This window comes from Megascapheus bottae, chromosome 10 (genome assembly GCF_031878675.1).
Source record: "Megascapheus bottae isolate mThoBot1 chromosome 10, mThoBot2.hap1, whole genome shotgun sequence".
Taxonomy (NCBI): Eukaryota; Metazoa; Chordata; class Mammalia; order Rodentia; family Geomyidae; genus Megascapheus; species Megascapheus bottae.
The window spans coordinates 7,948,387-7,969,277 of record NC_143518.1 but is presented as its reverse complement, the minus strand read 5'-3'; the positions used below and the strand labels follow the sequence as shown (position 1 = coordinate 7,969,277).

The window sequence follows — 20,891 nt, the reverse complement described above, 5'->3', positions numbered from 1 at the left end:
ACCAATCCTGCTATAGCAGGCCCTGGGAGGTAGGTTGAGGCACTGCAGGGATGCTCTCACCCTGGTCAACTGTGTGTTGGGATACTCAGGTGTGGGTCCTGAACTCACCCTGTTTCATGTGCTCCTCCCTACCTTCCAGCAGCCCCACAGGTGGTGTTCCAGGAACCCCTGCAGAGCCTGCAGGTGGAAGAGGGTTCCAAAACCAGCCTGAGGTGCAAGCTGTCCTCACCGAATACTGCTGTGGTCTGGAGCAAGGGTGGCCTGGAGCTGCAGGCCGATGAGCGTCGGGAGCCTCAGCAGCAGGGATGCATTGTGGAGTTGGTACTTCGGGACGTGCGCCGGGAGGATGCGGGCGAGTACAGCTGCACCTGTGGCTCGCAGGCTACGAGTGCCACGCTCACAGTCACAGGTGGATATTCTAGGGCCACCTACCTCTCTGTGTGGCTGGGGTGGGATGGGTGTGGTTGGCATGCTGACCCTCACTGCCACAGCCCTGCTTCTGGGGTTCTAGCCAAGAAAACTGAGCTCAGCAAAGCGGGTGGAACCAGCCCTGGGCCTTAGCTCCTGTCTATGAAATTCCTTCTCTGAGCATCTCCTGGCAGTCTCTCATTTTGTCCCTGCCCAAGGTCCTGCTCTTCATGGACTCTGTGCTCCCTTCTACAATTCTGCTCTGTACAGTTCTCTAATTCCCCCCCACCCATGGCTTTCTGGTCCTGCCTCCTTACCCCCAGTCCTGTCTCTGTCAGTAGCTGTGGCTCTGGGGTCCTCCCTCTGAGTCGAAGTGCTGCTCCTCTGCCATTTGTCCCACAGCCTCTTAGTCTGTCTTGTAGCTGAGCTGCGGTGCTAGCCCCTCCCAGCACTGCTCATGGTTCAGTTCTTTCCCATGGCTGTGACCTTCCTTGCTGACTATGGACATGCCTGGTGATTCCTGTAGTGCATCCCTGTGGGCCTGTTCAGGGGCCTACTCTCATGCTGTCCCTCCCACCTTGCAGCTGCACCTGTGAGGTTCCTCCAGCAGCTGCAGGCCCAGGAGGTGGATGAGGGGACCACAGCACACCTGCGCTGCGAGCTGAGCCAGGTGGGCGGGAGTGTGGAATGGCGCAAGGGATCCCTGCAGCTCTTCCCCTGTGCCAAGTACCAGATGGTGCAGGAGGGCAGGGTTGTTGAACTGCTGGTGTCTGAGGTGGAACAGGAGGATGCAGGTGACTACATCTGTGATGCAGGCCACGAGCAGAGCACAGCCAGGCTCTCTGTTTTAGGTGAGTGGCTGTGATTCCAAGTTCCCCAGCTCCTTCTACCCTGTTGAAGGGTAATAGATCTTGCTCAGCAGAAAACAGGGAGGCCCAAAGCCTGTGAATCTAACTGTCCTTTTCTGGCCTACCAGCCCCCAAGCCCAAGTTCAAGACTGGCTTGCAGAATGCAGAGCAGAAGGCAGGTGGCGTGGCCCGGCTGTCTTGCCAGCTGAATGAGGCTGAGCCTGGGGTGCCAGTGCAGTGGCTCAAGGAGGGCATGGAGCTTTGCGCTGGCCCCAAGTATGAGATGCGGTGCCAAGGGGCCACTTGTGAACTGCTGATCCATGGGCTGGAAACGAAAGACACTGGCGAATATGCCTGTGTGGTGGGCGGCCAGAAAACCTTGGCCTCCCTCAGAGTCAAAGGTAAGCCAGCAGACATCCCAGAAGGGAGACTGAGCCCCTACGCCCCTGTAGCTCACCTGGGGAGTACAGGCTATGGCATGTGTAGCTCACAGGGTTGGCCAAGCCTCCCTTGGGTTACAGCCCTCTCTCCCCATTCCTGCACCACCTTCCATGTGAATCTTCCAAGAGAAGGGTTACCCTGCTTCCTGCCCCCCATGTGGCAGGTGGGGTAGCCCATTCTGGCCTGAGCAGCCATCTCTGAGTCCCTCCTGGTTCCTCTAGAAACCCTTGCTTCCCTGATCCTCTAGAAGTTCCTGTTACAATAGGCCTGGCAGTAGTGTTGGGATAAACGGGGAGGGGGGGGCATCCACTGTCCTGTAAACAGAGCTGCCCCTGCTTCTTCTGTGGGCAGGCAGGTGCTCCAAGCCCAGTTACTGTGTTTGTGAGCCTACTAAGTGCCATGCCATCTGAAGACACAGAAGAGTAGTCAGGAAGGATTCCTGAAGGTGAGGGCACGGGGATTTCAGCCCAGGTTGGTAAAGGGAGTTCCTTCGCCCTGCTCCTCAGAGCCTGAGGTGACCATTGTGCGGGGACTGGTGGATGCTGAGGTGCAGGCTGATGATGATGTGGAGTTCCGCTGTGAGGTATCACAAGCTGGGGCCATGGATGTGCAGTGGCGCCTCCAGGGCCTGCCACTGCAGAGCAATGAGGTGACAGAGGTGGCTGTTTTGGATGGCCGGATCCACACACTCCAGCTGAAGGGTGTGACACCCGAAGATGCCGGCATTGTCTCCTTTCACGTGGGCAACAACTCATCCTCTGCTCAGCTCACTGTCCGAGGTAGCTGTATTGGGTGGGCCTCACCTAAGAGGGGAATTCCATCCAGTCCAGGCCCTGTCAGATGACAGGGATGGACAGCAAGTCTCCTTTGGGGGCTAGAATGATGGCAGCCAGATAGAACTGTGTGCTGGTGATTTCTTGGCTGAGTGATGACTCAGGCTGGTTGGGAGGTGTTTGGAGGCACACAGAGGTTCACACAGTATTAAAGTATAAGTCCCTGCCTCGTGGCCCTCAGGAGGTGGTACTGTGACACGGCAGCCTTTCATTATCTCTGGCATCTCCATGGGTTAGAGCCCAGGTCATGCTCTCTGCCTAGAGTTGGATCAGGAAGCAGTTAACAGGCCCCCATCTGTTTGTCTTCAGAAACTGGGGGATAATGTGTATGTGTGCCAGGACCTCTGAGTCATAGGAGCTGTGCAGAATGAGAGTGTTTCTCAGACACAGGCTGATGCCCATGTTTTCCTTGTACCCAGCCCCTGAAGTGACCATCCTGGAGCCCCTACAGGACCTGCAGCTCAGTGAAGGCCAGGATGCCCATTTCCGATGTCGGCTGTCCCGGGCCCCAGGCCAGGAGGCCCGCTGGGCTTTAGGAGGAGTGCCCTTGCAGGCCAATGAGATGAACGACATCACTGTGGAGCAGGGCACACTGCACTCACTCACCCTGCGCAAGGTAGGCTCCGGTGACTGGGCTCCAGCTAGACTTGGACGGTCCATGTCCATTGGAGATGCCCTGCTGCCAGGGGATCAGGTTGGGAAGGGGATGAACCCCTGTCACTGGGGATTGGTCAGGTGAATTAGCCCTCTCTGGTCAGGATGAGGCTGCCAGCACTGAGCATCTTCCTACTATGTCCTTAGGTGACCCTCGAGGATGCTGGAACCATCACTTTCCAAGTGGGCTCATGTAGCTCAGAAGCCCAGCTGAAGGTTGCAGGTAAGCAGCTTCTTCCCACACTCAGCCATCTACCTGTGGGTACCTGTTCCCCAACACTGTAGCATCTATCCCTGGCAAAAAAGTCAAGACTTGCAATAGTGATTTTGCCTTGGAATAGCTATTTTCTATGTTCTGTTCACCAAGATCGTGAACTACAGAGGACTCTGGGGTGGGCTGGCAGACTTCTCCTTGAGAAATCAAGGGTTGTAGGATGTCTCAGGCTAAAATTATTAATAGACACTTGCACAATCAATAGGCTCAAAGATGTGGATGAAACCGTGTATACATGACACTGTATAGATTTGGCTATAGTAAACATAAGCCCCAGCACACAAACAGCCTTAAAATTTTTTTGAATTATGCCTTGCCCCAGAACTGATCAGTCCTGAGGATTTGGCTTTGATTATATATTCCTTTCTATCCTCCTTTTCATTTGCATACTGGTCTCATCAATCCACCCCTTATTCATTCATCTACCTGTCAGTCATTTATTCTCTACCCATTACCTATTCATATATCCATTCACTACCACCATCCCTCTGTTATCCACTTACCAACCCATTACACATCCATATAGTTCATCTTTCCATCCACCTATCATCCATCTTTCATGTCTATCAATTCACCTATCGTATCTATACATATACCACCACTCATCAGCCGTCCATCCATTTATCCATCCATCCATCCATCCATCCATCCATCCATCCATCCAATCAGATGGTCTAGATCAGTTCATTTACCTATTCAGCATCAGTTATCCATTCACTTACCCACTCACCTATTTACTAATCCACCCACCATCCATTTGTCCATTAATTCAACTACTTATCACCATCAAACTGTCCAACCCTTGGAGGGATCTCAAGCTAGGCCACATATAACTCTAGCTTCATGCCCTTTTGAAGCTTCAGAGGTAACTAGATATGGTCACTTCTTTGACCTGTGGGAAAGGCTGCCAAATACCAATGCCCTTAAATTAGAGTCATGAAGAGGGAGAGTTTTAGTAATGTCTTAAACAGGAACCAACAGAAAGAATCTGTGTTCATCGGGGGATGGAATAGAGATGTGGGGTGTCCTTCAGCACTTCTCTAGGCTATGTGGCCCCAGCCTGAGAGAGTTGATTCATACATGGACACCTCCCTGAGGCCTTGGGGAAGGTCCTGGGCAAGAATGTGTAAATGGGTGTCCAGGTAGGTATGATAGCCACACTTGGACATTGGTGCTGGAGAAGAAAATGAGATGATACTGTAGCAAGAAGGGAAGGTGGTTAGATGTGCATGTGGGGAAGTCAATCAAAGAACATATTGAGGGATTATATGGAGTGTAAATGGGAAAAAATATGGAGAGGCCCTTAAAGGAGGGCTTACTTGGGTGGGCATGGGGATTTCTCTGCCCAGTGATTTTCTGATGGGAATTATTACCTCTGCAAAAGGCCCCTGCCCACTCCTCTGGCTCTTACCCATGGGGTAAAGACACCTAGACTTGTCCAACTGTGGATTGTTTGTGTTTTCACGAAGAAGCTCCTAGAATGGCATATTGGAAGTGCTGAGAGAGAAGCACAGACTGTGGGGAGGGCAGGCGTATCTTCCATGCCCGGCTCCAGGCAGCAGGTGGTGAAAGAGACCTGTGATCTTGTTCTTTTCTCTGGCTTGTGGGGAATTGGAGGAAAGGGTCATCTATGTGGTCCCCAGTGGTCTAGGAGTACTCTTGGCTCCTCCATCTGAGTGGCAGTCAAAAAAGTGGGTGGGATGCAAGAAGGCAGAGTGGAGAGCACAGGGCAGGCCACAGCCCCACATACATATTGGAAGTCCCTTGAGCCTGGAGCCCACTGTGTGATAGATCCATCATTAGAGCCCCAGAGATCTAAGGCTGAAGAGATTTGGAAGAATCAGGACAAAATGTCCTTTTAGGAGAAGCTTCTGCCTCAGCACCTTGGAGATGTAAGATGAGGCTGACCCCTACTCTCTGTGAGTGGCAGAGGCTACCTCCTTACTATTCACACTGGGTCCGAAGAGACATCCAGTGTCAGGATGAGCCTCAACCATGGTTTAAGGCATGTCCCTTCTGCTTTCTGAGAAGGCATGCCAATATCACTGGCCTCCTGTGTTCTCTGAAGGGCTATGTAGGGAAGCGTAGTGGTGAGCATGGGTCATGCCTAGGCCTGAGCCACTATTCACAGGATCATTGAGTGTGATCTTTGCATTCTTCTCTGTGATCAGAGCCAGGTAGCTGGTCAGGGTGGATTTCTAGACCCCAGGAAGAGACCATCCTTCTGATCAGGCTGGTGCCTGACCCAGCAGACCTCCAGTGAATCTCAAGCGTGTTTTAGCATATCTCACTTGGAACACCAATTCTAGAGAAAACATCCTTGTTTCTTTTCTCCTATTATCTCACAGAACAAAACAATCACCTTGAACACTGTGTGTGTATGTATGTTGTGTCCTCACACACTGAGAAATATAACAATTCTGTTTTGTTTTGTTTTTGTTTTTGCCAATTCTGGAGCTTGAACTCAGGGCCTGGGCACTGTTCCTGAGCTTCTTTTGCTCAAGGCTAGTATTCTACCACTTGAACTGAGGAATTGAACCCAGGGCTTCATGCATGCGAAGCAAGCCCTCTCCCACTAAAGAACATTCTCAGTCCCACTTAATTTAATTTTGAAACTAATCTTGATCTCATCAAATCTGTTTAAGAGAGTTTATTTTATGAAGATGAGTCTCCAGCCTTTTGGATTTCTCAAAAGCTGATGAATAGGGGTAGGTGTTCCACACTTCTTTACCTAAAGCTACCTCTTGTGATCAGGGTCCCTCATTAGTAGTACTTTGTATATGGTCAAAAGTGCTTGTTATAAATAACAACAGTCCATTCAGGATATGCTGAGGGCTTTAGGAGTTGTGTTCCAGGAACTGTGAACAAAACCCAAATTTGTTATTACAACACACTCGTGCACCCATCATCTCCAGGGTAGTTCCCACCTGATAGACTACAGGGCGTCCCAGCCCAGCACTCCTTCTCGCACTCTTACACAGAGGCAGCACTGTGCCTGGTACGTGGCTTGCAGAATGTGGATGTCTTCGCTGGGGAGGTGGCCACGTTCTCCTGTGAGGTGTCTCGTGTGGTTGGGCCAGAGGCCCGCTGGTGGCTGGATGGCACCCTGCTGCAGGACAATCCCCAGAGTGTCATCGCTGTGCATGAGGGGACCCTTCACTCTCTCACCCTCTCGGGCCTAGGGGTGGCCGACTCAGGCACCATCACCTTCCGCATGGGGCCCCTGGTCTCCACAGCCAAGTTGTTGGTCAAAGGTATTGGCCAATGGGGACCACCCATGCTGGTGCTTCTTACCGTGCTGTGCCTGCATGCTTCCTGCAGGCTCTTGGGGAACAGGGCAGCAGGCACATATTGGCCTGTAGGGCACATTTTTCTATGCCTTCTACCTACCTGGGCAGCCCCAGGTGGGAATCCTTCCTGAACGGGAAGTTCAGGCTCACAGAGCCATTCAGCTGGACGTTACCCCATGCCCGTGTATTGGGTACAGCTTGTGCATGCTACTGACTCCACTGCCACCTTGGTGGCTATACTTCTCTAGCCAGAGGTCAGTTCCTTGAGGAGCTTTCCTGGGCTCATGGACTCTGTCTCAGGCCCTCTCTTAATCTGTCCCTGTCCACCCTTGTATCGACGTGCTGTCTTGACAGCAGAATGCCACAGACCCCACTTAGCTCCTTCATTTGATGCCTTTGCTGACTGGCCACCTGTGAGCTCTCAGGGAGAAAACATGGATGACTGAGGTAACAGTCATTTATTGAGTAGATGTTCAACAACTCAAGGTGGGTGTTTCAATGGGAGATAGCAAAATCCCTAGAGAGAGAATCCCAACTGTGGCTCTGGACTCTGAGCCTGGGACTTGGGGCCCAGCAGGAGTGTTGAAGGTGGGATATGTGTGCTTCCCTTGGGCCAGAAGGGCCCAGTCTGGACAGACAGCCTGCTTGATAGCACCCTCAGCCATGAATGGGGCAAGGCATATCTGATGTGGAGTGCTCTGAGCTGCCACTTCCTGGCTATACCAGTAGCCATTGCTAAGTCATTGCCTACCAAAGCTAAGCTTGCAGCTGCTAACCCACTAACACTGACAGCAGAGTGGGTGGGTATGGTGGTTTGTCCCAGGAGCTGATGCATGTCCGGCATGTTGGCCGACAGATCCCACGGTGGAGGTGGTCAGTGCCATGCAAGACCTGGCGGTGGAGGAGGGTAGCTCAGCCGAGCTCCTCTGCCAATACTCACGGCCTGTGCAGGCCACATGGAAGATGGACGAGCGGGAGGTTCACGCAGATGGGCGCCGTGTCATCATAGAGCAGGACTGGACCGTGGCCAGGCTGACCTTCAGGCCAGCCCTGCCCAGTGACAGTGGCATCTATTCTTGTGAGGCTGCGGGCACCTGTGTGGTGGCACTGCTCCAAGTGCAAGGTGAGGCCACCTGGTAGGCAGCCCCAGGCCCAGCACACCTATGGTGTGTCTTTGTTCACGAAGTCATAGGGAATGGCAAGCTGTGGCAGCTAGCCTGGCAATACAGGTGATCAGTGCAGGGGAATAATCCTGGAGGTGGCACATCTACACCACTATGCCCTTAGGCTAGGACACGACCAGTTACAAGCTTATGGCTTCTGTGAGAAACAGTGAGTGACACTTAACCAAGAGGAGAGAACCGAGGGGCACAGATTCTGAAGGTTCCCAAGTGATGTAAGTGTGAGGAAAGTTCCAGAAACCATAACCAGTCTAGTTGTGCTGTTTGGGATAGGAAGAAGGGGTGTGGAGTCCAACCCTGATGCTTTAGAAACTGTGGCAAGTAAGGGCACAGCACTGAGCCTCCATGTGGGGTTGAGGACACTGGGACAGTTTGTGAATTTTTAATCTTGTGAACAGCTGTGAAGTTCTCATCTGTGAGCCTTGGAGCCCAGAGTGATTATACTGCCTCCCTGTGGTCACTGGGGTCTTTGACCCTTGGTAGTTTTGAGGACTTTTTCAAGAGAGTGGTGGGAAACTCCCAGACCCACACTCATCCTGAACCTTACCTTCTCCCCACAGCCAAGAACACGGTGGTTCGAGGCTTGGAGAATGTGGATGCGCTTGAGGGTGGTGAGGCGCTGTTTGAGTGCCATTTGTCTCAGCCTGAGGTGGCTTCCCACACCTGGCTGCTGGATGACGAACCTGTGCACACCTCAGAAAATGTGGAAGTGGTCTACTTTGAGAACGGCCTGCGGCACCTGCTGCTGCTCAAAAACTTGCGGCCCCAGGATAGTTGCCGGGTGACCTTCTTGGCTGGAGACGCGGTCACATCTGCATTCCTCACTGTCAGAGGTAACTATGGTTTCCTGATGCAGAATGGAGGGGAAGGGTTGAGGAGAGGATAGCCCCTGAGATGCCATCCACCCAAGGCTCTGCAAGGTGAGGAGATGCTAATCTCTGAGATCTCTTGTCCCCACCCCAAGCAGGAGTCTGTGTGGCTAGCTCAGTGAGACAGAAAGATTGGGGTCTGGGATGAGACTGGCATCTGGTTGAGACAAGATCACAAGGGCCAGTACAGGACTGGGGTATCAATGACACTTCCACCTGGCAAGAGGACTAGGGGTCCTTGGTTTTTGTGGACCCTCCCCTTAGGAGTCTGGCTGTCTTGAGGGAGGGGATGAATGTCTTCTAAACCCTTCTGTGTGAGGCTTTCCTGGGTGGGGAGAATTGGCTGAGAGGTGTAGTTTTTGAGACCTCTCCAGTGGGAGACTGGAGGCACAGTGGAAGCTAAGAGTCTCATGCTGCTCCTCCAGAACCTTCCCCTTACATCTCTTCACCTTTCCACCCTCACAGGATGGCGTTTAGAGGTCACAGAGCCCCCAAAAGATGTGACGGTACGAGCTGGTGCACAGGCCAACTTCACCTGCAAGCTCAGCGAGGTGGTACCAGTGGGGGAGGCAACCTGGTATATCAATGGGGCTGCAGTCCAGCCAGATGACGCTGCCTGGAAAGTCACTGCTGATGGCAGCCAGCACACCCTGCTGCTATGCAGTGCTCAGCCTCACCATGCTGGGGAGGTGACCTTTGCTGCCCGCGATGCTGTGGCTTCTGCAAGACTTTCTGTGCTGAGTGAGTGATTGACGGGGTCCCTCCCCTGTAAGTTGGGCTGGGACAAGTCTCCTGCACACCTTTAGGCTGGATGACCATCCACAACTGCATCCTGTGTGGATCAGATGGACCCAGAGAATGGAGGTGGTGGCATTGTGTCACATCCCTCCCCGCTCGGTAGCTCCCTCTGCTGGTCTAAGAGCATCACTGACTAAAGCCGTCTAGGTCAGACCTGGGAACTGAAGCTAGGAGACCTAGAGATCTTGCCCTACTCCCCCTGCTTTTTGCCCCAGAGAAGATTCAAGTCCAGGAAGACAGAAGGAATGATGTTCTCCAGGCCCTATGTTTCTGAGGGCTCTCCGTGGACCCCATCCTGAGAGGGCTGTGGGTAGACAGTCTCACTGAGATGCTGAGAAAGGCTGGACCACTGGGTATAACAGCACACAAATCTCAGGGAAAGTGGCCTGTCCCAGTACCTGTGCTATGGTCACTACCAGACCCTAGTGGCTATGGGAGAGGCTGCAGGCCATAGTGGGTAATCTGATTTTCTCTCTTCCTTTCAGGCCTCCCTGACCCCCCAGAGGACGCTGAGGTGGTGGGTCGAAGTGGCCGCTCTGTGACACTGTCCTGGGTGGCTCCCACAAGTGATGGCGGTGGTGGTCTATGTGGCTATCGGGTAGAGATGAAGGAGGGTTCCACAGGCCAGTGGCGTTTATGCCATGAGCTGGTGCCTGGGCCAGAGTGTGTGGTAGATGGCCTGGCCCCTGGGGAGACCTATCGCTTCCGAGTGGCAGCTGTGGGACCGGCAGGTGCCGGGGAGCCTGTGCACCTGCCCCAGATGGTCAAGCTAGGTGAGTCTCACTGCTCCGGGTCCAGGTCTGGGAGAGGAACTGCCTACCCAGGCTGGAGGAAGGGAGCCCATGTGGTGAGGCCTGGACTGCGAAGTCCACTCTAGCTGATGTGGCCTGTCCACTGTCTCTGGATGCTGTTTTCCCGCAGAACCCACGGAACTTGCACCTCCCCCACCCCCTGTCCCTGAGAGACGTCAGGTGGTGGCTGGTGAGGACGTCTGTCTAGAGTTGGAGGTAGCAACTGAAGCTGGTGAGGTTGTCTGGCACAAGGGGACAGAGCGCATCCAGCCAGGTGGGCACTTTGAGGTCCACTGTCAGGGTCAGCGGCAAATATTAGTGATCAAAGGATTCAAACCAGAAGACCAGGGCGAGTACCGCTGCGACCCTGCCCAGGGCTCAGTCTCCACCAAGGCTGCCACATTCGAGGGTATGTTCTGGGCTGGGGTGGGAAGCTCTGGGGCATGGGAACATGTCTGGCCTGGCCTTCCTCCTCATCAGTGCTCTGGAAGGAAGACTGAGAGTACTCTGACACCCATGTAAGACGTGGTAGAAGATGAGACAGCGCTCATATTACTGCCTTAGGCCAGCCTCTCCATCCCTGAACAGGATGCAGCCCTCAGCTTTCTAGTGCTGGCCCTTCAAAGTCCTTGAAACTTGTGTACCTGCAGCTCTCTTCCTTGAATTCTGAGGTTTCCTCTCCTTGTGCTTTGAGCCTTCTTCACTCTGAGCACTCATGCTTTCTTAGTCTGCTCTTTGCTCATTCTGTACTTTGAGGCCCACTTGCACTTTGCATGTCTCCCTTTCCTGCATCCTTTCTGTGTTCTGAGCTACGCCCCCTCCCCACTTTCTGAGTGGCACCTTACCTCTGAGCACCACCCCTCATCAATATGTCTGTCCCCCGCTCTCTGAGCCTGGCCCTTGTGCATTCCCGTGCATGAATCTCCACCTTGTGTTCCTCCTTGAAATAATATGGGCTCCTATCTCAGCAGCAAGGGGCAGGAAGGGATGAAATAATCCCAGTGTGACTTGCAGTCGTTTCTGCTCTGGCCTCCATGTGTTCTGTGTGGGTGGACTGAGGGGAAGCTGATGTGGGCTAAAGCTCAGAACTTCTAAGGCCTTGTAAAATGGCCAGGTGCCCAGTGGAGAGCAGAGGTCCAGCAAAGTGACACACTGGTTATCAGTGAAGATGAGTGTGATCTCACATCCCAGTCCTGTTCTGCTGACCAGTCTTCTGCTTTCTTCAGTGGTGCTGACCCAAGGCTCTGGAGATGAGGCCCCGATGCAGCCCAGTCTGCCCCCTGAGGCGGCCCAGGAGGGTGACCTGCACCTGCTGTGGGAGGCCCTGGCCAAGAAACGCCGCATGAGCCGTGAGCCCACCCTGGACTCCATCAGTGAGCTGCCTGAAGAAGATGGTCGTGTGCAGCCCCTGCGGCGGGAGGTGGAAGAAATGGCTCCTGACCTCTCTGAGGGCTACTCCACAGCTGATGAGCTGGTGCGCACTGGAGAGGCCGACCTGTCACACACCAGCTCTGAGGACGAGTCCCGAGCAGGCACCCCTTCCTTAGTTACCTACCTCAAGAAAGCGGGACAGCCTGGGGCATCACCCCTAGCCAGCAAGGTGAGCTCCCTGCCCACCCAGCCCTTTCAATGTGCAGAGAAGCCTGGGCATCTCATTCATTCATTCATTCATTCATGTGCTCATCTTTAATCTGTCAATTAATCTGTCCACACATCTGTCATTCACCTGCATTTACCTGTGCACCCATGTGTACATCATCTTTCCTTCCTACTACCCATTCATCATCTACCACAGTCCCAGACCACTGTCTGTTCTTATATCCATCCATCCTTCCTTGCATCTACCCATCTATTCATTGGTCCTTTGTATCTACTCACCATATTTCCACCTGTACCTTCACATGTTTATCCATCTGCACATCTAATATTTATCTCTTTGTCCATTATCTACTATCTTTACATCCATTCACCATCTCTTCGGCACCTAGTCACCTGTTTGATCACTTATCTGTTGACCTATTCACCTACTTATAATCATTCACTGATCCAGCAATCAACTATTCTTATACTTATTTGCCAGTTTACTTATTTATCTTCTAGTCTGTTTACCAAGTTTTCAGCCATCCTCGTAGGTTCATATATCGGTTCCATACCTATCATCCATCACCAACCCATCCATTACATTACCCATAATTTACCCACCATTCATGAACCCATCATTCCTGTAATTGCTCACCTATTCATCTATTTACTTGTCAAATTGTTTATCTACCTATTTACTCATCTGTCCACCCATCTACACAGATATCCATCCATCTTATCCATCCATCCACCATTATCTGTCCTTTCACCTTCCTTTCATTCATCCAACCTTCTGTCTACCCATTCATTCTTCATGTATCCATCTACCCACATAACTGTTAACATTTTCTTGAATAGTCAAAAGTGGCCTTTCTGGTGTTCCTTATAAGGCTGTTAATTCCCATGTGTGTGAATGTATGATGCTGTTTCAGGGAGGTGGTCTTGCTTTGGGGTAGCAACAGAATCCAGCAGGAACCTAGCTCAAGGTAGTCTGGTTGCCAGTAGATGGGAGGCCAAAGTGCTAGAGCAAGACCTGGCACTGGGGCCTTGACCCTATGTGCTCCTGACTTCAGCTTTCATGTCTCACCATGACATCACATACTATACGTACAGATTGGGGTTCCAGCAGTCTCCTCTACGAAGCCACAGAAACAGCAGGAGCAACCAGCCGCAGTGAGCCCACTGCAGGGAGACTTGAGGGCTGAGGACCTGAGTGATCCCTCCATGGACAAAGCAGCTGTAAAGATCCAAGCTGCCTTTAAGGGCTACAAGGTGCGGAAGGAGATGAAGCAGCAGGAAGGGCCTGTGTTCTCCCGCACATTTGAGGACACTGAGGCACAGGTGGGGGATGTCCTGCGGCTGGAATGTGTGGTAGCCAGTAAGGCAGATGCGCGGGCCTGCTGGCTGAAAGATGGTGTGGAGCTGACTGATGGGCGACATCACCACATTGATCAGCTTGGGGACGGTACCTGTTCTCTGCTGGTCACTGGTCTGGGCCCTGCAGACTCTGGCCGCTATACCTGTCAGGTGAGCAACAAGTTTGGTCAGGTGAGTCACAGTGCCTGTGTGGTGGTCAGCGGGACAGAGAGTGAAGCCGAGAGCTCATCCGGGGGTGAGCTGGACGATGCCTTCCGCCGAGCCGCCAGGCGCCTGCACAGACTCTTCCGTACCAAGGGCCCATCAGAGGTGTCAGACGAGGAGCTCTTCCTCAGTGCTGATGAGGGCACTGCAGAACCAGAGGAGCCTGCAGACTGGCAGACGTATCGTGAAGATGAACATTTTGTCTGCATCCGTTTTGAGGCCCTCAGTGAAGCCCGCCAGGCAGTCACCTGCTTCAAAGAGATGTTTGCCACCATGGGCATCGGAGTAGAAATTGGCCTTGTGGAACAAGGGCCGAGGGGAGTGGAGATGCGAATCAGCAAAGTGGCCCCTCAGCCCACCCCTGCGGTGCCTCTGGAGCCTGTGCCCAGCCTGCAGGCTTCTGATGCTGGTGAGTTCACATTCTGCCTTGGTCAGGTTGACAGTTAGAATCCAGAGGTGGACTGGAGAAGGAGTGAGGCTGACAGAGGACAGAATCTGCTGGGTATCATTTCATTACCTGCACTCCAGCATCAGGTATTCGTAGATGTAGCCTACTGAGCCATGGAAAGCCCTGGCTTTGAGGTTAAATAGAACTGAGTATAAACCCTAGCTTTGTCTCTTACTAGCTGGGTATCTCAGGGATGCTATTTAGCCTCTTTGACCTTCAGTTTTCACATCTGCAAATGGGAATGGAAATACAATTTGTTCTTGTTTTGTTTTTGTTTTTGTTTTTGTTTTTTTGTATTTTTACCTAAATAGAGACTTGGAGATGTAACTCATATAAATTAGAGGGGCTTAAAAATAATAAAAGTCAATCTTAATATATACTTCTGGCTGTCCAGAACATTAGGAAATTATCATAAGTATCTCATAAATCACGTCTTGAAAGTCCTGCCCCGTTTGTGGCACTTGTGCCACAACCTTACCTCTTTTGTGTTTTTCTTTTTCGGTCTCTTCATTCTTCTTGCCTCATGGTAGCTTGGGAAGCAAACTTAGAGAACGTGGATAAGAAAGCTACCTAGCAGGCAAGATTCAGAGTAGGGTTAATCAGTCAGGGCCTCTGAACACTCAAATGGACAGTGGCTGCTGGAAAAAGTGAGTATGGGTGTGATTGGCATGACTGGGCCAACTCGTCATGTGCTCTGCCTGTCTGTCCCAGCCCCAATGTTCCTGACTCAGCTGCAGAACCAAGAAGTACAGGATGGCTACCCTGTGAGCTTCGACTGTGTGGTGACTGGCCAGCCTGTGCCTAATGTGCGCTGGTTCAAGGATGGGAAATTGCTGGAGGAGGATGACCACTACATGATCAACGAGGACCAGCAGGGTGGTCACCAGCTCATCATCACAGCTGTGGTGCCCGCGGACATGGGTGTCTACCGCTGCCTGGCTGAGAACAGTGTGGGTGTCTCCTCTACCAAGGCTGAGCTCCGTGTAGACTGTGAGTACCGCTCTGCGGTAGGGGGGGGCTCCTGAGCTGGGCTGGAGGATGGGTCGGAGGGATCTGATCTGGAGCCTCCGTGTATTGTGGCTGCTGAAGAGGAGACTTCTCTGGGAGCTAAGGCCAAAACAAGAGCCCTCTCAAAAGCTGTTAGGCTGAAGTGGTAGAGGGAACTCAAGTCTGTCTGTTAGAGGTGTGTTGGCTGGAAAGAGGCCCAAGAAGGTTTTAAGTGGAAGTCGTAAGCAGTAAGAGGAAATGGGCAGGCAGCCTTCCCCAACCACTCCGTTGAGACTTTTCTTGGATGACCTCAAAGGACTTCACTAGAAAACCTCTGAGGAGAGGTTTAGAGATAATGAAGGACGAATGAAAATATATGTGGTCTTTACTCCTGTTTCTTCATCTGGAGATCCTAAATCCTTGGAGTGTCCTACATACAGGGCACAGCTTTCATTCTCATAAGGTGACTCTTGAGGGTTTCCCAAATAGCTTCAGGGTGGTGACCAGGAGCCAGGGAGATGGAATCTTGATGAGAAGCATGAGTGTTCAACCCCTACATCCCTCAGAAACAGATGTGCTAAGCTGCCATGGGAAATGATAAGCTATGAGGTTCAGGGAACTATTAGGTGGGTGACACATACAGGTGTTGAGAGGGCTAGCCGGGAAGCTTTGTCTATGCATCCCTTCCATCTGACTTTTACTGAGGTCTGTCCTTTGTAATAAACTAGTCAGTGAATGAACGCCTTCCCTAAGTTCCCTGCAACACTTGAGAAAATGATCAAACCTGAGAAGGAGGTGGGGTCTATCAGAGCACAGAGGAATGGTCTAGACTTGTGATCCAAAAGGGGTCATTTTGGAGCCTGATTCCCCAGCCTGTGAGGTTTTGATGGTGTCTCCAGGCAGACCGACTCGAGGACACCAGTTAGTGTTTATTGCTGCAGGATTTACTGCTTGCTGACGTGGAGAAATCCCCGCGTTGGGGGTCCCAGAAATCTTCCGTGTTGGTTGCCATGGGAATGGACTGTTTTTCTTGCACAAATGCTTACTCAAATCATCTGCTCATGGAATTAAATTATTTCTCATGTTTCAGTTATAAGGATTCTTTATGGGTTTATGATATTAGACTCTATCAAGTATATGATTTTAAAAATATTTTCTTGTTCTGTGGATTTTTCTTTTTACTTTGTGGATGGTGTTCTTGAATGCATAAAAGATCTTTGGTCATAAAGATTAATATCTACACTTTATAGTTTTATAATATTTCTTATATTTAGATGTTTGCTTTACTTGCAGATAGTTTTTGTAATTGATATGAGGTAAGGTTCTCCATTCATTCTTTATTTGTTTCTGAGACATGGTCTTACTATAGCCCATTCTGGTGTCAAAGTCTTGGTTCTCTTGTTTTAACCTTCCAGGGGCTGGGATTATAGATATGATCCACCATATCTGATCCAATTTTACACTTTTATGCATACGTCCAGTTGTTTGAACACCATTTGTTCATTGCTCCTAAATGTATTGGTTTACTGGTGGACTTTAATCCTATTCTGTTGATCTAAATGACTGTCATTATATCAGTACCACATTTTTTGGTTAGTAAAGTTTTGTAGTGAGTTTAAAATGGAAAATGAACCTATCAGCTTTGTTTTAGTTCTGCATTGTTTGGATATTTAGGGTTCTTTACATTTTCATATGACTTTTAGGTTCAACTTTTCCATTTGCAAGGAAGGTCTCCATATAGCTTAAGGTTTCCTTTTTCAGAACTGGCTTTGAGTAATTTGATTATTATGTTCTTCGGTAGTTTTTACATCTTCCTTGTGCTTAAGGTTGGTTGAACTTGGAACTTTGGATTTATGTTTTCCTTATGTTTAGAATTTGATGACTATTATTTCTTTTTTTCCTTTTTTTCACATATTTTTATTGTAATTAATAGAAGGGTTACATTATATTCACCAAATAGAAGGTACATTACTTCACAAACATTGACACCCTTTCTCATTTCTTTAAGTATTTTCTTCACCTTTGCTCACTTAAGAACTTTATTTACACATGTATTAGGCCACCTATTTTGTATCGTATCTCCTTATCAACATCTGTCTGTCTCTTTTTAACCCTCTGGTATTGGGGTTCAAACCTCAGCATCTGAACTCATGGACTCTCACTGACATTGTCTCTGCTTCCCCTGCCTAGGCCTGGAAACTCAATACAGAAAGCTGAAGAAATGAAAGGTTTTGCTTGTGTTTCCTATCATTCAAGCTGGATAAATGATAGAGTTTTGCTTATATTTCCTACCATTTAACTGTTGTTGTCCTCCACTTGCCTAATGAGAAAGACTTTAAAGAACATATTTCTTATTTTTATCTGGCTTTTTGTGGCAGTGTTTCCATTGTTATTGTTTCAGATGGGAGTGGTCTTGGTTCAGGCTGTTATAACAATTACCATGGATTGGGTGTCTTATAAAGAACACATTTTCACACTGTTCTGGTGACTAGAATTCTGAGACCAGAGAATCAGCATAGAAAGGGGGTCTAGTCCTGGCCTTATTCTTACTGTATGTTTTATAGATATTTTACATCTATAGAAGTATCATATACCTAGCTTCCCATAAGATAAAATCTATGATGTCAGGCTGGACGCCAGTGGCTCATGCCTATAATCCTAGCTACTCAGGAGGCTGAGATCTGAGGATCAAGGTTCAAAGCCAGCCCGGGCACAAAAGGACCTGAGATTCTTTCCAATTAATCTCTAGAAAACAGTAAGTGGGGCTTGACTCAATGGTAAGGTGGTAGGCTTGAGCTGAAGAGCTCAGGAACAGCCCCCAGGCCCAGGGGTAGGGTGTAAGCCTTGAACTAAAGAGCTCAGGGACAGCACGCAGGCTGAGTTCAAGCCTCATGAGCCCCCCTCCCCCCACAAATCTATGATGTCAGAGTATTTAACCAAACATACAGAGACTTGTAAAGAGACAGGAAAAAAATAAAACCTGTAATATGTAGGTTAATCTACTCAATGGATCTAAATCAACTCAAATGTTCAAACTAGAAAAGACAGTAAAACTATTCTGTGGATTCAAAAATTTTAGCCTTTTACACATATTATATATGTCTGTTTAAGTCATACTAGAGGTAGGGAATACAGTAAATGAGATTCATAGTAGGTTAGATAGTCTAGAGGAAAGAATACAGCCTTATGTAAGAACAGGGAAGAAAGCCAGTGGTAGACAGATTCCCTTTCATAAGGACACTAACTCATTCATGAGATCTCACCATGTGATCTGATTGCCTCCCAAAGGCCCTATCTCTTTTGGATTAATATGATTTTTTGTGGGGAACACAAACATTTAGCCATTTAACAATGGGTAAATTCAATCTTACTCTTACTTGACTAGAAGTCCAAGTCTCTGACTGCTGACCGTGTGTGTGTGTGTGTGTGTGTGTGTGTGTGTGTGTGTGTGTGTGTATCTGTGTGCATGATTATACCAGGGCTTGAACTCAGAGTCTGAACATTGTCCTTTAGTGTTTTTACTCAAGGCTACCACTTGAGCCATAGCTCCGCTTCTAACTTTTTTGAGGTGGTTAATTAGAGAGAACAATTTCATGGCCTTTCCTACCCAAGTTGGCTTCAAATCTAGGTCCTCAGATCTTAGCCTCTTGGGTAGTTAATACTACAGGTGTGAGCCATTGGTGCCTGGCATAGCTACTGGTTTTTAGGCCAATATCTATTTAATTCCTTATGGTTCTTTAAGATAGAACCAGAATGTTCTCTGACTGCCATTGCCATTTATGATGATCCTAAATCATGTGACATTTACAATGTTTTGAGTTAAAGAGGCTTGTAGTAAATATGGGGCCCAAAGTCCAGCAGGGCACAATACAGCTGTTAGCCTCCTGACTTTCAACTGTAAGTGGTGCCCAGTAAGACTAAATGTTCAGAACATTGTGGAGCTGAGGTGGTCAGGTTCAAGGCCAGTGCTTAGACTGATAAGCAGCAGGCCTTGTTCCAGCACCATGCTTCCTTCCCCAGTGACAAGCACAGACTATGACACTGCAGCGGATGCTACAGAGACCTCATCATACTTCAGTGCCCAGGGATACCTGTCCAGGTAGGACTCCCATAGCAATGGCAGAGCCCAGTGATGGATACTCCCAGAAGCCCCTGGGGAAGCAACCATGCTGTGCTGCTGGGATGGGCTTTGGCCTAATGAGCCAATTCTTGGAGCTTTCTACCAGGCCCTGGAACTTTGTCTTTGTAGCCTTCAGTTTAGCAGACAGAGAACGTCAAAATCTATCCATGAAGCTTACCCCTAAAAGGCTCTCTTATCCTTGCCCTCTTATTCCTCCCTTTATGGCTACCTCATTATTTGTCTTCCTTGACAGCCGGGAACAAGAGGGAACTGAGTCAGATGAGGGGCAGCTCCCCCAGGTGACCGAGGAACTGAAAGACCTCCAGGTAGCTCCTGGCACACGCCTGGCCAAATTCCAACTCAAAGTGAAAGGTAAGGGGTAGGGATTGATGCGGTAAACACCACGATGAGATCAAGAACTCTCATCAGCCCCAGTTAGGATGGGACCCCAACCAGCAAGAAGTTGAGTGGTCACATGTGTCTACTGCCTGGGTTAGTACCCTGTGGTCTTCTCTGGACTTTTGTTTGTCTCACGCTGAGAGATGGCTCTGGTGTGACCACTCCTATCTGTGGCCCCAGGCTACCCAGCCCCAAGACTCTACTGGTTCAAAGATGGCCAGCCACTTACTACATCCGCCCACATCCGCATGACTGACAAGAAGTCCCTGCATACCCTGGAGATTGTCTCGGTTGCTCGGGAGGATGCTGGCCAGTACTCAGCTTACATCAGCAATGCTGTGGGTGCAGCCTACTCATCTGCCCAGCTGCTGGTCCAAGGTGGGTACTCATAGGGAACAGGCAAAGCTGTAGACCCCAGGAGATGTTCCAACCAGAGCTGACTGCCACATTCTGCCCAGTCAGACCTGGGTCAGGACGCCTTGGTCATTACCCCCAGTGTAGTAGCACAGGTTGACCAGAAGCTGGCCCTTCAAAGTTAGGAGCCTAGAGCTTCTAGACCCAAAGAACCAAGTGTTAGCAACCCTGTAGAAGCACACTGAGCAGAAGCTGACCTGGGGAGACAAGTCTACATAGTCTTCTATTTTCCAAAATACCTTGAGCATTGAAGCCAATCTCAAGCTGGACCCAAACCTGTCCTGTCAGCAGAACAATATTCTAGAGTCCCAATGAGGAGATGAGGATGGGTGGTCAGGTGTCACATTGTGTCTGGCCCATGTGGCCATATGTCTCTTGCATGCATGAGTGTGTGAGTACCATAGCTCCTTGTAGGAGAGTTCAGGCAAGGGTTTGAGGACCTTTGTCCATGGGTGGAGTTACCTGAGTCCCCTACTCAATGGATAAGACTACCAGGACTCACATAGCACCATGTATGGAGCCAAGGAGAGGTACATTTGTGTGTACACTTCTTCTACTGGATGTCTCACTCCCTCTACTTCTTTCAGGCCCTGGTGAGCCAGAAGAGAAATCAGCATCAGGTAATATAGACCCAGATGGCAAGCAAAGGCAGCAGACTATAGCTGCCAAGGCTCGAGTGGATGGCTCTGGGGCTAGCAGTGGAGGTGTGGACAAGATGCTGCCTGGCAGAGGCGCAACTTGAGGCCAGTGGGCACAGGATGCAGAAGTCCCCCTGAGGGTCTTCCAGGAGCGGTGGAGGGTTAGGGATAGCTCCAGGGGCTACCCACAGGCTTTGTCCTTCCAGATGCATATGAACAGCTGGTGCCACCCCGGATCCTGGAACGGTTCACCCCCAAGAAAGTAAAGAAGGGTTCCAGTATCACATTCTCAGTGAAGGTAGAAGGTAGGCCATTCTCTCAAACAGACAGCTATCA

General features: G+C 50.1%; 1 protein-coding gene across 1 annotated transcript in view; it reads left to right on the top strand.

The window, feature by feature from the left end:
• Positions 1–20,891, top strand: part of Obscn (obscurin, cytoskeletal calmodulin and titin-interacting RhoGEF) — a 140,420-nt gene that overhangs the window by 79,967 nt on the left and 39,562 nt on the right. The window contains 21 exon segments of the mRNA XM_090340000.1: positions 143–409; positions 993–1,259; positions 1,385–1,657; positions 2,204–2,476; positions 2,950–3,146; positions 3,332–3,407; positions 6,440–6,712; positions 7,605–7,871; positions 8,490–8,762; positions 9,264–9,539; positions 10,082–10,373; positions 10,421–10,512; positions 10,515–10,796; positions 11,614–11,987; positions 13,082–13,958; positions 14,709–14,987; positions 19,005–19,083; positions 19,358–19,476; positions 19,684–19,881; positions 20,505–20,537; positions 20,762–20,860. Of these exon segments, the coding sequence (XP_090196126.1) occupies positions 143–409; positions 993–1,259; positions 1,385–1,657; positions 2,204–2,476; positions 2,950–3,146; positions 3,332–3,407; positions 6,440–6,712; positions 7,605–7,871; positions 8,490–8,762; positions 9,264–9,539; positions 10,082–10,373; positions 10,421–10,512; positions 10,515–10,796; positions 11,614–11,987; positions 13,082–13,958; positions 14,709–14,987; positions 19,005–19,083; positions 19,358–19,476; positions 19,684–19,881; positions 20,505–20,537; positions 20,762–20,860 (5,166 nt within the window).